This window comes from Miscanthus floridulus, chromosome 17, assembly GCF_019320115.1.
Source record: "Miscanthus floridulus cultivar M001 chromosome 17, ASM1932011v1, whole genome shotgun sequence".
In the NCBI taxonomy this organism is placed as follows: domain Eukaryota; kingdom Viridiplantae; phylum Streptophyta; class Magnoliopsida; order Poales; family Poaceae; genus Miscanthus; species Miscanthus floridulus.
Genome location: NC_089596.1, coordinates 67785759 through 67802127, shown reverse-complemented (window position 1 = coordinate 67802127; position 16369 = coordinate 67785759). Strand labels below are relative to the sequence as shown.

Genomic DNA, 16369 nt, shown 5'->3' with positions numbered 1-16369 from the left:
GCCTCATGACAAGCTATACTACGGTATGCATCACTGATGACACCACAACTGTTTCTTTGGAGCTTTTCCATGATAATACTCTAACTACGAGTGTTAACAACTGCTGTGGATTTCACTACACATCTCGTCAAGACTTAGCCTTTTGTACCCTCAACTATTTGAGAGTTCTTATTCTTTCTTACTCAACATGAGGCCTATAATACTTTGTAAAATTACAAGATATTCTCTACTCAATTCCAGTGATCTATATCTGAACTGGACTTCTGCTAAAATATCCCAGATACATAAACTACGTCAGGGTAAGTTCTTACTTGTACTTATACACACATCAAGCATCCAACAGCTGAAGTATATGGAACCATATTCTTTTGATCGATCTCATATCGGTTCCTAGAACACTTAAAGTTCCCAAATCTATTACCCTTGACTATAGGAGCAGACGTAGGTTTACTCGCATGCATACTTTATTTCTTTAGAATATTTTCTAAGTATGTCTTTGCGATAGTCCTAATACCCCCATTTTCTTCTATCTTGGTGAATTTCGATTCCTAGAATCAATGACGCTTCACCAAGATCATTCACACTGAAACTTGAGAACAAAACTTCTTCTTCTCCAATGACAGATTAACATCACTACTAGTGAGTAGAATATTATCTATTCACAGGATGTGGAAAATGAATTTTCCATTCTTGATCTTCGCATAACGCTATTGTCCTTCTTATTTTCTTTAAAACCCAAAAAAAATTATTGTTTCATCAACTTTAAATACTATTGTCTAGAGACTTACTTTTAACCCATAAATGGATATCTATAGGCGGCATCCCATATGTTCTTTTCTTCCACAACAAAACCTTTTGGGTTGTAGCATGTAATCGTTTTCATATAAATTCCCGTTGATGAATGCCGTCTTTACATCCATCTGATGTAACTCTAAATCATAATATGCCATGAACACCATTATGATTCTAAAGAATCCTTGCATGAGACTGGAGAGAAAACTCTCATTGTAATCTATTCATTCTCTTTGCGTAAAATATATTGCCACAAGTCGTGCTTTATATCTTTCTATATTCTCTTTAGAGTCACATTTTATCTTGTAGACCCATCAACAACCTACTGTTTTGTCTCCATTAGGAATTACTTCTAAGTCACAAACATCATTGGTACTCATCGAATACATTTCAACTTTATATCTTCTTGCCATTTAAACGAGTAAACGCTTGAGGTGGGATCACCCTTTATTTAAATTTCTTTACTAACATAGACTTTATAGTCATCAGAAAACTAGTTTACTAATTCTTTGAGACCTTTTAGGGCCTCAGCTACTGGCACTTTTATATGGGGCCGTTGTTGCTCTTCATTGTCAAGAGGCAATTGATTCTGCAGGCTCCTGTATGACAAGATCCTTGTTTACATTATTCATTTTCTTCGAAAAGCCAACAACGGGTGTTGTATAAGTCATACAACATCAATAGGTATTAAGAAATTTGTTGATTTGAATCACTAAAGTGGGCACGTAGTTCCGCTTCTCTTCAAGTCTTAGGTCTCTACATACTTCTATATACCATGCTCCCCCAGATCTTTCCATCTTTTCTAAAGATAGTGTATCTTCAAATATCTTATTTTGGGTTTAATCTATTAAAACATCATATGGTGCTTTAATCACCACCTTAACATCTTTGAGGCTGACTACGCTATCTTCCTGTCGGAACTTTAAAAGGTCCAGAAATTTAGCTATTTCTAGCTATTTTCTGCTTAGGGGCATCGTTATTATGACCGTTGTACTCCTCCGACGGTCGCATACATCTTAATTAATCTTTATCTCACTCTTAATGAAGAATATCTTTCTTAATTAATCTTTATCTCACTCTTAATGAAGAGTATTTTTCTTCATTTATCTTAATATTCTGCCCCTCAAAATATGGCATGAACTTTACTGCCATAATTTTGATAACTATTTAGAAAACCTGTAAACGAGGAGACACTTCTAACTTACTTCATTCACATGATTGTGTCATGTAAACAAAGTTATTTCTTGATCTGTTTAGGAGTACACTTTTCTTATTTCACTTCAACGACTCAACGAGGTCTTTCATTACCTGTACTTTGCAAGTCACGTTTGCATCTTTTCTTATTCTTTAGTTAGTATTGACCATGACGATGCATTTTTTTTATGCCAAAATCAATACTAGGACAGCATAAGAGCTACCCAAGCTTCTCTTGCTATGCGGGATACAAAATATGTGAATCATCATAAAACGTCTCCTGCCACGCAGGATTGACTAGCATAAGTACTATCCCAAAACATCTCCCCATGCGGGATACATCTATACGAAAACTTAGTCATGATAACTAAAACATTCACTTATACTTTATTTTTCAATTAAATCTTCTCGTTGGTTCTAATTTAATCAGAAAATTAGTAAACTAGCAAAAACTATCCTAAAACTGGGACTCAAGCCTTTTCATTCACATACACCAGCATTGCAGCCCGTTGACATGCAACCGAGTGATCTCGTCAGTTAAATAAACAAGGTGCTTCTGCATCAATTCTACATCACCGTTGGACAGAAAATAGAATTAATGCATAAAACTCAGAAATTAACTTGAAATCCATATAACTACTCTTCAAAATTAAATTCTTCCGTTGGTTCGAATATAATTGGAAGATAATCAACTTCATTGCAACAGAAACATGTTAATAAAATATATTCTATTAGTTCAAGAGCATTTCTTAGTCCTTATATACTCTCTGAAAATTTGACCATGTTGGTGTGAAATTTATCAGAGATTTAAACCTCAAACTTGAACTCATTACAATATTGCCATCGTCAACGTTGGTCAGAAAATAACACTACCATAATCTGACTTAAACAAAAAAATGGACTACTCATCTAATTAAATTTTCCCGTTGGTTCTAATTTAATTAGAGGATAAACATGATCATAATTTACTAAAAATAACTGCTCTTCAAATCAAATTCTCCCGTTGGTTCGAATTTAATTAGAAGATAATCAACATTAAACTTTGCAGCGGAAACATGAAAAAATAATTTACCTACTTTTCAAAAACATTTTATTGTGTACTTATCTACTCTCTAAATAATTTATCCCTTTCGTTCAAAATTGAATAGAGATTTAACATCAAAACTTGACAAAATTCATCAAAATTTGCTTCTGAAAGGTCTAAACTTAATTCACAAACTTCACAGTGCACTCGTCCGGCCCAGCAGCGCTACAGCAGCCCAAAACCGCATCGACTCGGCCCACTTGCGCTCTCATCACGGCTTGTAGCGACTTGGCCTGCTCGGCTTGGTGGCCCAACAGCCGCTCGGCCTGCCTGGGCCTTCAGCCCAGAAGCCAACGGACGGGCCACCAAATCGGCCCGTCGCGCTGCTCGCCTCTCCCCCGCCGATCCCATCCGTCCATCTGGATCGGACGGTGGAGCGCGTGGATCGGAAGGGATATGAGCCATCGGCCGGTTCCAGCTCCCCTAACCCTAACCCTAGCTATCTCGGCTGACCGAAGCGCGCGCCGCTAGTGGCTCCCACTCCGACACGCGGCTCGGTCCGGCCACCGGCCCACGGTCAGCGACCCCGGGAAACCCTTTCTCCTTCCCTTCTCACCTCTTCTTTCTCGCAGCGCCGCGCAAAGGCGAGCGCCGGAGCGATGGCCGCCCGTGACGGCCGGAGTGAATCGGCCCCGCTGTGGGCCCTCTCGCCGGTGGCGTCTGAAGACGACGGAAACAGCGGCGGCGCCACTGTAGGGCCCCTTGCCGGCGTGCGTGTTTTCCCGAGGCTGAGCGCACCGCCATCAAGTAGTCGTGCGGCGGTGCCCTGAGTCCGTGCTCCGACGAAAGGTAGTGGCGGTGCGGCTCCCTTCCCGTGCACCGGTGAAGCAGCAACGCGGTCTACTTCCCGCGCAACATCTAGGCAACGCCGGCGGTGGTGACTTTGGCAGGTGAGCCCCAGGTAGGCCCCTGTGCTGTCCGTCCTTGCTTCTCTCTCTAGGGTTAGGTCTTAGGGTTCGGTCAAACCCTAACCAGCCAAATCCGAACCCACTGTTCATCTTCTTTCTAAAATTGTTCTTCTTTTCTACCCCAACACGCGATCTACACACTAGATAACCTAGCTCTGGTACCATTGATAGGAATTCTAGAACCTCTAGGTGCAGATCAATGGATAAATGCATAACTTAGATAGAAAACTAGGTGATGTACCTCACCCTAGGTCATCGTTACCTAGAGTGGATCCTATTCGACGGCGACGCGAGGTGCTGCGGTCCGGTGGTGATGCTTCTCGCCGCTTCAGCACTCCCCTGATCGGTAGGGTTAGAGCAGGAAGTGGGGATCATGGTGAACCTCGTGTCTACGCCCTGGACCCACCTCCCTCTAAATAGTGCAGCACGACGGGGCCCACCAACCTCGGTTTTGGTTGGATGCCCCCGATCAGGACACTGGATTAAGGCCCAACTCGACCGTTGGGTTGAGTCGGATGAGATCAACACTAACAATTACTACTGGCTCCTGTAGGAACCATCATTTAAAACAACGAATCCTGCTGTCAAGATCATCATCTGGTAGTGGTAGCCTGCTGGCTGAACTGAAATTAAGAAGCGACCGGCCGGCTTGTTCAGTGTATAAGCGGAGGAGCGCATGTATACCCCAGTTTCAACATGTCCACATGAAGAGTCGTAATTCGTATGGTAGAGAAGCAGTTGTGTTTGCAGAAGAAGAGAAACCTTTTTTAGTGAGGAACTTAATTTAATCAGGCACATATATATGATGGTTCAGTTCGCAGGTGATGATGAGTCAGCTAGCCTGGACGAGAGATGTACACGTATCCACAAACGGATGGATGACGCGGAGCACACGGCGTAGAGAAAGCAGCCCTATCTCATCTATCGCCGTACCTTCGAATGGACCGGATCGTCTGCCTGCTAGCATAATTCCTCCAGCAAAGTGGCGCTTTCCCTGCTCGCGTCGCCGTCTGCCCGTCCGGCCGCTGTCGTCGTACGGCCGGCGCGCACGCGCGAGCGATCGAGCTCGGCGATGGCCGATATGGGCCATATAATCCGGTGTGGCGGCTAGGCGTCCGCCGGTACCACGCGTCTGGCCTCACAAGGCTCCACGTCGGCGGCGAGCCATGCATGCATCGTTACTGTCTCCAATAAAAACCTATATGAACATCTAAATTTAAAATGGATAGCAAGAGACCCAAAATCAGTTTCCTACCTATATAGGAGACCTATTTTACATTGTCTGAGAGACACGATTCAAATATGGACATCCTCTCTACTGAAAACCCATTTACAGAAATAATTCTTTTTTGAGTCTTGTCGTTGGAGAAGATGCCGAATACGTATTGAATTTTTTGTCTGTAGCGCTACCTAAAAGATAAATAGGTCTTGTATTTTGGGTGTTGTCGCTGGAGATAGCCTTACGTTAGCTTGTGAAGCTAGGATCGAAGTAGTACGCGCGCGTACAGGTGACAAATCATCTCAAATTAATTAAACCGTATATTTATACGGTGCGTGATAATGTACATCTGTATCTTACCCATCATCAACCCCTCTCTATATACTTCTAGCTACGAAGGGAGATCATCAATTGACGACGATGTACCGTATTTATCTACGGTACGAGAGCGTACGTCTCCGACCCCTTTCGATGTATACACATATAGAAATGCTATACTCACTCACTCACGGCGTACGCATCTGGGAGTAAGCATTGATTGGATACTCCCAGCGGTCGCAAAGCAAGCCCACATATACCGATACGTATACGTACTTACAGACGCACGGACATATACGGCGGTCCGTGTACGTACGTGTACTAAGGAGCTCTCCAATCCCAGCAGCAGCTTTCCATTGATCAGTTAGAAGCTGATGGGGTAGACGCGCTGCATGTTTGGGTAGAAGAGCCCCCAGTTCTGCTCCACGCCGCTCTCCTTCTGGTTCTCGTTGAACATGGAGAAGAGGTACGTCTCGATGGCGCCCGGGTGCCGCGGCGTCCCGCGCCCGACGTGGTTGATCAGGTACTGGTTGTACACCCTCGCGTTCGCGGGCGTCGCCTGCACGCCGCCGCCGGACGGCCACCCGCTCTCCGACACCACGAGCGGCACGCCGGAGCCGCCGTTCCTGCCCATGGCGACGTAGAAGGCGTCGACGGTGGTGTCGAAGAGGTTCTGGTACCCGTAGGCGCCGTCCTGGACTACGGTGCCCGAGGCGGTGAAGAGCGCGTAGCTCATGTCCATGGCGCTCGGGTTGTAGGCCCAGGCCAGGTACGGGTAGATGTTGGCCATCAGCGGCGACCCCGTGCGGGCCAGGAACTCCAGCACGGGGCCCATGTACCCCTGCGCCTCCCCCGTGAACTGCGCCGCCGACGGCGGGCTGTACACGCCCAGGATGGCCTGGGAGACCGACGTCGTCACCTTGATGTGGCCCAGCCCCGCCGCCGCCAGCGCCGCGTGCACGTTCTCCATGGCCGGGGCCAGGTTCTGCGCCGCGCCGCCCGCCACCTCGTTGCCCACGCACACGTAGCGGAAGGACACGGACGGGTACGCCTGGATGTTGTTGCGGACCCAGGAGGCCGCCGCGGCCGGGCTGCCCGCGATGCTGGACAGCACGTCGTTGGGCGCGCCCACCGTGACGCTGATGCCCGTGCCGCCCACGGCCTGGAGTGCCGCCTGGTCGGGCGCGTACAGACGCATCGCCGAGATGCCGTTCGACTTGTACATGCTCACCACCGTGCTCGCCGGCGGTAGGTTGTTGGCGCTCATGCCGTAGCACACCCCGATGGACTCAACACCTGCACGTATACGTACCAATAGTCAGTTAATACTCTCTCCATCTACAGAAGAATGCAATTTTCGTTTTCGAGAAGTCAAACTGTTTAAATCTTATTAATTGATTAGTTAATTAATTAACCACAGTAAATTTATTATTTACTGCATTGTTTTCACCGTCCCAGATAATAAACATCAATTAATTTCTGCTCCTAGCTTCTAATTAAGGATGCAGTAAAAATACGATGGATGGATTACTAATAGCAAGAAAGAAATGAAAGAAAGTGTGCAAATACTAGAACTAACAACAGGCAGGTGCATGTAGAAACACAACCGCAGCCTTTTGACCTGACGTTGGAAATCCGATCCACTGAAATTCCTAACCCTAGAGGAAAGTGACATTTAACTGAAAATTTGTGTCTATGCACGGGCGCTCAGCTCAGGCATCTCCTAACATGCTTATTCCTTCTCTTTATTTATGTATCTGGAGGACCCCTTATTGCTGATGTTACGTGAAACCATTTTTTTTTCTGTTCTTTTTACAGTGAGTCTCAGTTGGTGTCAAGTGCACGCAGACACTGCCGAGGAATATTTTGCCAGCAGCTTGACCGGGTTGTCGCTGCGTGCAAGAAAGGAGGAATAGTAAGTGGATTAGCTCGTGGCGACCGAGCAACCTTAAACAAGGGAATAAACTTTGACCTGCTGGTGAGTGAGTGCAACTTTTGAGTTAGCTGCCCCTGCCCCCTCTGTTTGCATTGGTTCACATCCTAGTTCTACCTTAACTTTGACTTTGCAGAAAATATGCCGGAAAGCAGGTAACCTTACTAATGTTTTATCCTTTTGAAAATTGGTAAAAGATTTTTAGCAGGCGTGTGCTAGTACGGCACTATCAGTCAACCTAGGAAATGGATTAGGAATTGTATGCTTAGAGAGAGATGGAGAAGTAGAGGACCACATGACGATGCTAGAGAAAGAGAGAGAGGATTGGATGTGGGGACGGATAAAGCTCTAGCTCTTGGTCCAACGTCCGCACCACGACCGTTGGATAGTCCACATATGATCGATGTGGATCGCCAAAGCCGTTAGCTAGCTAGCCTAACCGGCCGGCCCGTGCGTATCAGGGCTAACTGCCTAGCTACCTCTCTCACACATATAGATTTGTATGTATATATACCTATACGTGTGTGTGTGTGTGTGTGTGTGTGTGGGGTGTGTGTGTGTGTGTGTGTGTGTGTGTGTGTGTGTGTGTGTGTGTGTGTGTGTGTGTATATATATATATATATATATATATATATATATATATATATATATATATATTCTCTTCCATTATATTGAATTGTTGGTAGAGCTTATATATATGCCTCTGTCGGGAGAAAAGATTGATGTGCAGGTGCTGACAAAATAAAAGAATCCTGATTAGACGACCAAGACTACTCATCTGCTCGTATAGCAACCTTTATGATTTGCACCTGGTCGAACTAGCCCTATTCATGCATTAATAATCTATTTATGTATCCCATTAATAATTTATTTAATCTAATCCCCAATGCAAGTGAGTTTGATGAGCCGGTTGGTTGTGCTGCATGGATGCATGGCTAGCCGGACCAGCAGCACCATTAATTCGATGATCACCACCAGCCGTATAGTATAGTAGCTAGCTTAGCTAATCATCAAAGCTTGAAGAATGGAGCAGCTGTGCCGTACGTACACACGGCAGCTGTATAGCAGAGACGCCGGCCGGCCGGTGCGGCATCATGCGTCGCCGTTGACGAAATGTCAAGTAGTGACGACGCGACCACGGCCGGCGAACCGACCGATGGAGTGGAGGAAGACGCAAACGAAAAGGATGGCCTGGCCAGCGATGGGTTAATTGGTTTGTTGCATCACTTGCTAGCATGCAGTGCAGAGTGGTTGCACCGAATCCGTTCTCCTCTCATCAGGCCGGCCGGGCCGGGCATCTGAATCGAAGCAGGCATCATCGGCGAGACGGCGACCTAGCGATCCTATCCAGGTCAGGGATTTGAGTAGTGGTAGGACTGGCGTCAACAGTAGCGGCGGCACAGCATCAGAAAAAGCTAGCTTGCACGCATGCATGGCGAGACAGACTGCAAAGCCCTGGGGCGGCCGGGTTAACTTTGTGATTGATGGTTTAAGAAAGATGCATGCATGGTTAGGAGGCAACTAGTACTGCTAGCTACTAGCTAAAGTGACGTGAGCGTGCTCACCGAACAAATTAAAGGCAGACTTCATTTGCAAGCTTGTTGCATGCATGCCCCCAGCAGAGAGCAGGGGCACACACAGTAACTTTAGCTTCCATATTTCGCCGTCAACTTTCTGTGCTTTAGCCTTTAGACGATACTTGCTAGCCGGCCAGAAACATCGTTTTCTAGGTGATTGATAAAGATATTAATTCCCAGAGGAACAGTATATATGCTTACGATATTGTTCCTATATCCAACTTTCTTTTTCTTTGTTGGAAAAAAATTACTGACCTATAAGCTAATTAAGACTACATATATGTATTTTCTTCTGATGTAAAAAAAAATAAAAAGACATGCATGTTCCCCTAAATTCCACTTTGATGTCTACCCTGCTGCTGCAGACCCGGTTCAGCATGCACGTGAAAGCAAGTTTTGCAAGCAAAGAAAAAATATTGTTAAACATGCACTAGTCCATAAGCAAGCCGGCAGTCAAAACTTGGGTTCCTTAATTTTCATAAGACGAAAGTGACTGGCATAAGAGACTACTACTACTGTTCCATTGGTGAAGATGTGATTCATGGAGAGTGAAGGAGACGCCGTTTACCATGTGACCTAGACAGAATAGATAAAAGGCAGAAAGAAAGCGACGGGCACCACCAAATGGACCGGGCGGTTTTGACGGCTAAAGGGATCCTTGCATGACGTTGTTGATGAGAGAGGGATGTGTGTGTGCTTCTGCCTCGCTCCTATATTATCTATCTATTCACTCATGACATGGCAACGTAATTAACTAATCTTTTAATCTTTACACTAAAAAAACTAATCTTTTAATCTAATCCAGGTCAATTTAGTTACTACCTGCTTCCTCCGAGGAAGCCTTCTGCTACATATGAACAGTGCACAAACAAAACTGCTACATACCCTACTTACTAGCTAATCATTTTTTTAAGATGCATGCATGCACGAGAGAGAGAGAGAGAGAGAGAGAGAGAGAGAGAGAGAGAGAGAGAGAGGGTAATCACTTTGTGGGATGGATGCAAAGACCCCGAGGAGCAATGCCATGGCGAACATGGAGGCTACACCTTGCCTGCTTGCCATTCTCTCTCAACCTCTCTATCTCTGTTGCCTTGAAAGGCTGGTGGCTAGTTAGCTAGCAGAAGCCGGCCAGAGCACTCTCTTTCGTGGCTATGCTAACACGTCTCTCCAAGCTAAGAAGACTATGTTTTCTCTCTTGGCTTGTGCTGAATTGTGTTTCCTTGGCGATACAAGTGGTGGCAGCAGGCCCCTTATATAGATGCCGAGGATCGGAGAGGCGGACAGGGTTCGGTCCAATCCACATGAAAATCCGGCCCTCTCCAGCAGCAGCCAACTTTAGTTTAGCCTATTCCTATTGACGAGAGCCGTTTGCTGGCGTCACGAGTCCCGCAGTGTCTGGTAGCCAGAGGTTATCCGGTACACTAGGTTGTTGTGACTTGTGACTAAGGGGTTCATCTCATACCAAACTACTTTTGAAAAACGGGTTTAAATTTTCAGGAGCCATGATGTTCTTGAAAGGGAAGTTTTTAGGTCAACTGCGAGGACGCGGCGCGCCGAATCGGTGTTCTCAACGTAGTTTGGTCGACAAGTGTGCACGTCTTACTCAGGGAACATTCGTCGTGTGTCGGTGTTTTTACGACAATTTTTCAAGTTTTATAAGTCGACACGACTTGACTATTTACCTAGATGACTTCTTTATGTGGGAATTCTAAGACTGATGTAGCTGTTGCATAATAATCTTTTCGCATGAGGTCATCTAGCTAGATATTTTCTTACACAATCGCGATCAAATCCATTAAGGTAACCGCTGTCCTTGGGGCATCTACCTTTTGTTGTTCTCCTATATTTGTCAGTGAACAATAGCAAGTCGCCTTATCTTCAACTTCATTTATAGATTCCATAAATCTGTTGTCAAAAATTCATAGTTCAAATGATGACAAAACTAGTATATTTGGTGTACCTAATTAACAATCTCTTATGAACCAAAGAATTACTTGCACCACTTTAATGAGATATTAGGTGCTCCATGGACTCCAATATGCCCATGTTTACAACTTTTTTTTCAGAAGACTAGTTCCACTAGAGTTGGTGCGTGGTTTATCAAAGGAAATTGATTGATTTGAATGTATCAGCTATATAAAAAAATCATATTTTCTTTTCAAAAAATTAATTAATAATAATCCTATAAATATTTGTAGTCAGTGAGACAGAATAATACAACTTCTATCGGTATATCAGGCCGGTTTGGTATACCATATATTCTTCTCCTCGTATGCTATTTGCAACCCTGAACAACGAACTGGCTTGCTCTACCATCCAACCGTTAAAATTTTTATAATGCCAACCTGATCTGTGGATAGGAAGGCACATGCTGTTGCTATCGCCTATCGGTGTGGAGTCCCGTTATGCAACTGCTTTCTAGTATAACTACTAATGAAGAGATAAAATTAGGTGTACCAAATTGGTTCACACAACAAAAGCAGCTGATGCTAGCTGATCCATATATACTCTTGTAGTACATGCATACATACATATGTGAGTGATTAATAAATTAATTTTGTGATAAACAGTTAGATCGTTTTGAACTAGAGATATATTCAACTCCAGTAATGATCCCTGGCACAATTATTGACATACTAATACAGTATATGCAGAAGCTTCCTATTACTCACTCTAATTTCAATCATTGAAAGGCGGGCATATTACATATAGCAGCCTCTACCTTTTGACATGTCAATGCGAACTGGTCTAATGAATGTTGAGGCATGTGTTTTATACAGTTACACGCTGATTAGAGTAAGCTAAATGGCGCCTAATGGAATTGAAGCAAAATCCAAAGTTTCTTTGATTCGCATACATCCTTTGAAGTCTATTCTATGTTAGTGTGTGTGTATATTCAAAAGACAAGTAGCAGCTTGTAGCCAAATTTGTCTATGGGTTGTTCACAGCAGCTATTTTTTTTATACCCACTAGCTAGTTTTTGGGTAAAAAAGGTTTACATTTTTTGTCTAAATATAAAGACCCATAGTTATTAGAGGGCTAATTATATTGGATAAACCGGATACATCATGGAGACATGCACGGTAATTAATTAAATGGCATGTCAATTTGACATGTCATTTTAATCTAGTTATTACTATGCAGACACTTTTTCCTAGATAGTTTATAAATATCACTTTTCTTTTATAAAACTACATCAATCAAGTTTAGAAAGAGACCTTTATTGCTTTTTCATAGAATCGTTTTAGCCACACAAGCACTAACTTATTAAATCTCCAGGATCAAGATGCAACGACGACGACATAGATGGCCGGGGCCTGCTAATGGGCGCGCAAATATGGTTCCTGGACATAGACCACCCTGTCAGTCTCTTAATTGCGGGATTGAATTGAACAACATGTCTGTCGATCCCGCTGTCGTCTATGTTTGCATTCATAGATATGATGTAACCAAGACACACACATGTACTATCATGTATGGTACATTGGTCGCCGCAGCAATTTCGTGGAGTAGGTTATCCAGCGCTTTTTTGCTTATGTGGATACCCTCCTATCCAGGGCGGCCTGGATGGATGGGAAGCTGTGCAGCGGCCGAGTCGGACGGAGGCTCGGGTCCACCTGGAAAGTGCCGCCGTATCCACAATTTTCTGCTTATGTGGACGCGGGAGAGCAACGTGTCCTGTCAGCGCTGCGGCCCGTTCGCTTCGATGAAAAAACGAGCCAAAACACTGTTCCGACTGATTTGTTGTAAGAGAAAAATACAATTCTAATTAAAAAAATCAAGTTGAAAAAGACGAATTATAAGAAACCTGAATAGAGCCACCGCGTCATTGATGTCATGCACATTCCTGTTATGCGTGCGTGCGTGACTCTGCCAGCGCTTCCTGCTGCTTCGTGCACGGCCGCCCGCATGTTGCCTACGTGTTGCCTCCATCCGTATGAGCCAACAAGCAGGTCTCTTTCGTAGTGGCAGGGGAGAGGACCATAAATAAATCGGCACATGCACCATGGCGCCATTTTCATTCCCAGGTCAAGCAGGTCTCTTTCGTAGTGGCAGGGGAGAGGACCATAAATAAATCGGCACATGCACCATGGCGCCATTTTCATTCCCAGGTTTTTGATTGGCTGACAATCATCCTAGCTAGCTTCATTATGGAAATGCGGAATCAAGCTTAATTGCACTGGTCAACTTTCTTCACATCCGTGAAAAGATATACAAGGCCCCGTTTAGCACAGGTTTTTCAACAGTTTCAGAAGATGTTTGGAGTTTTTTTTTTTGTTTTGCCAAATGGTTTAAAAAGGAACAGCTCCTCAAGTGGGAGCTCTTTAAAACTCGGTCACATAAGGGGGTGGATATAGCACGCCGAATAGAGCTGAAAATATTAGCTTCTTCTCCCAGATCTAAAATATTAGCTTCTTCTCCCAGATCTACTATAAGAAGCTATTTTAGCAAACGTTTTTTTTAAACCTTCAACTCTGCCTGTAAAGTTGCTCGTGCAGTTTACTTAAAAAAACTGCTCTACCGGTGAGCCAAGTATTTAAGAGCTTTTTTTTTTTTTGCTTGTGGCCTAGGCTATTTGTTTCTTATGCTTTGACGGCCTAAAACCCTCATTTGTGTATCTCTTTTAGCTTCACCTCTTCTACAAACCCTCATAAGTGTTACTATGGTATTCATGCTGATCAAACTTTATTAAGTTTGACTAGGTTTCACAACTGCAGACGCCCTCTTTGCCGAGTGCTGGGGGCACTCGGCAAAGCCAGCCAAGCACTCGGCAAAGGCTTTGTCGAGTGCCGCACTCGGCAAAGGTCTCTCGGCAAAGGCTTTGTCGGCAAAAATTTCTTTGCCGAGTGCCAAAAATCGACACTCGGCAAAGTCTTTGCCGAGTGCCAAGCCCGCACTCGGCAAAAAAATAACTGCCGTCAACATTTGACGCCGGCTTTGCCGAGTGCCTAGGGACTGACACTCGGCAAAATTTGAATGTTTGCCGAGAGCCAGGGCTGAGCACTCGGCAAAGAAACATTTTTTTTAAAAATCTTTTTAAAAATAGTCTTTGCCGAGTGGTACCATCTGGCACTCGGCAAAATTGACCTCTTTGCCGAGTGCCAGGCTGTGGCACTCGGCAAAACTGGGGAAGTGGCTGTTTTTGCAGCATTTTTTCCCAGCTTTGCCGAGTGCCACACCCCTGGCACTCGGCAAAGACTTCTTTGCCGAGTGTTGGCACTCGGCAAAGCTGGGAAATTTGTATTTTTTTTTGTTTGTTGCTTTCCTTCGAAAGCAAACACGCAAAACTCATATATAATACATGAGACAGCACACAGGCATTTAGCATCACACAAAACGCATATATAATCCATAATACATCACAAGCACATCCAACATCCATCACAAGCACATCCTCCTGCATAATCCATCACACGCACATCCAATGTGCAAATCCATGACAACATCTAAAAAGTCTTCATCCAACACAAGTCCTAGATCAAGAAAAGTCAATGAAACATGAAGGGGCACCACCTACTGCCACTGATCCCAATGGGAGCCTAAAGGGGCACCTCCGTGCGGTGGTGGACCTGTCCAGCCGGGGTGTGTGTGCTGAGGCGAAGGAGTCGGGTTTGAACCCGACGTCTGTTGCACAAAGGAGAATTGAATTCATTAGTATCTACACAAGCTAAAGGACTTGATCAACCATATATATATACTCACCGGAGTGCCTAGAGCCAGAGGAGTAGGAGGCACAACTGGAGCGAGCAGCGACTGGGGCACCACCACACCCGGGAGAGTGGTGCCGAGGCTCGACATGAATGAGAACATGTCCTGCATCCTCTGCGCCTCGACCACCCTCTGGGCCCTCAGGACCTCCCACTCGGCCCTCTCGGCCTCCCTCTGGGCCCTCTCCCTCTCCCTCTCGACCCTCTTGGCCTCCCTCTCGGCCTCCATCCTCTCCACAGTGGCCTACAATATTCAATCACCAACGTTTAAATAATGCAAATGCAAGGTACATGTGTAAAAGTAATGAACGGCGAATGAAATAGAACTAACCTGGAGTGCCGCCATCTGCTGCAGTGTGCTCGCCTGCCGAGGTCGAATGGGGACGGAGGAGCTCGTGCTCTGTGCTCGGATCTGGACGAGGTTGGGCACAGAGGTCGAGTCGACCATGTTGGAGGCCATCCAGTACCGGCCGTGCTGCTTCCCTCCTCCAAGCCTCATCACGAGGTCGGTATCAAGGGGCTGGGTGGCGGGGTCGAAATCCTCCCCATGCCGCTCGCGGGCCACCGAGGCGTAGTCGGTGAGCTTGCTGTGGACGCTCGTGTTGCTGTACGCCTTGGGCCCGTCCTCCGGGTTGTAGACGGTGTCCGGGGCTGTCGCCTTTCCCTTGTGTGCCATGGCATACGCCATGAACTCGTTGCATTCCTGGCCATCATGCGACTGGGACTGCAAGGAAAACACAAAGACGATTAGAAGTAATGAGAATTGAGCGTTAGAACAAATAAATAAATAAGTGCGTAGCGTATACCCAGGCCTGGGCGTACGAACTGAGGGGCCGGTTGCCTTGGTGGTGCGCCGGCCCACCCATCTGCAGGCGCCACTCCCGACGGAGGGCGTGCCTCTCCCTCCACTCATCGGAGACCCACTTGTCCACGATGGCCGCCCAACAGTCTCTGTGCCTGGCGCACCAAGAAGGACACATCTGCATGCCATCAAGTATTGTATTAGAAATGTTAGAATATAAAATGAAGGCTACCTATTCTTCATGGAATGAGTCAGTAACAATGTTTTATAACTTACTGCGAGGTACTGCTCCCTGGTGAGTGTCATGGTCCTGGCCTCGCTCTTCCCCGAGTACCGACCAAGGACGTCGCACGAGTGGTTGATGTGGCACTGCAGCCTCGCCTCATAGTATAGGTCCGTGACTCGGCCCCTGCATGCCCTGTCCTGCACCTTCGTCACCCAGGCGGGGTCATGCCCCTCCTCCAACGTGAAGAAGTCCTGCATACAGACATCATATGTCCTTTCATTATTTCAAGAACGTCTAATGATTCCATAGTATTGAGCAATGTAGTGTGATGTAGACTCACCCAGAACTCACACCTGATCCGCTCCTGTATGGTGCCGTACACGGTGTCCATGGTGGAGTTGAAGTGGTCCCACGTCCAGGGAGGCGACTCAACCTAGGCGTGGGTGACCAAACCAGGGTAGTGCAGGCGGATCAGGCCACCGAGGATCCCATTGCACTGCCGATGATCGCCCCCGGACACAAGTTCCCAGTTCCTACAGGAGTCAGTCAGAAGAATTGTTAGTCCGCAGTTCGATTTTCAGCATATGAACAAGAAGAGATGCAAAATG

General features: G+C 45.7%; 1 protein-coding gene across 1 annotated transcript; it reads right to left on the bottom strand.

The window, feature by feature from the left end:
- Window positions 1-5499: 5499 nt before the first annotated feature.
- LOC136516791 (lichenase-2) lies at window positions 5500-10267 on the bottom strand. The gene is made up of 2 exons (XM_066510273.1): window positions 10012-10267; window positions 5500-6811 (listed from the first exon to the last, which is right to left on the bottom strand). Exons 1-2 carry the CDS (start codon window positions 10085-10087, stop codon window positions 5880-5882), a joined length of 1008 nt encoding a protein of 335 aa, XP_066366370.1. The 5' UTR covers window positions 10088-10267; the 3' UTR covers window positions 5500-5879.
- Between the last annotated feature and the right edge of the window lie 6102 nt (window positions 10268-16369).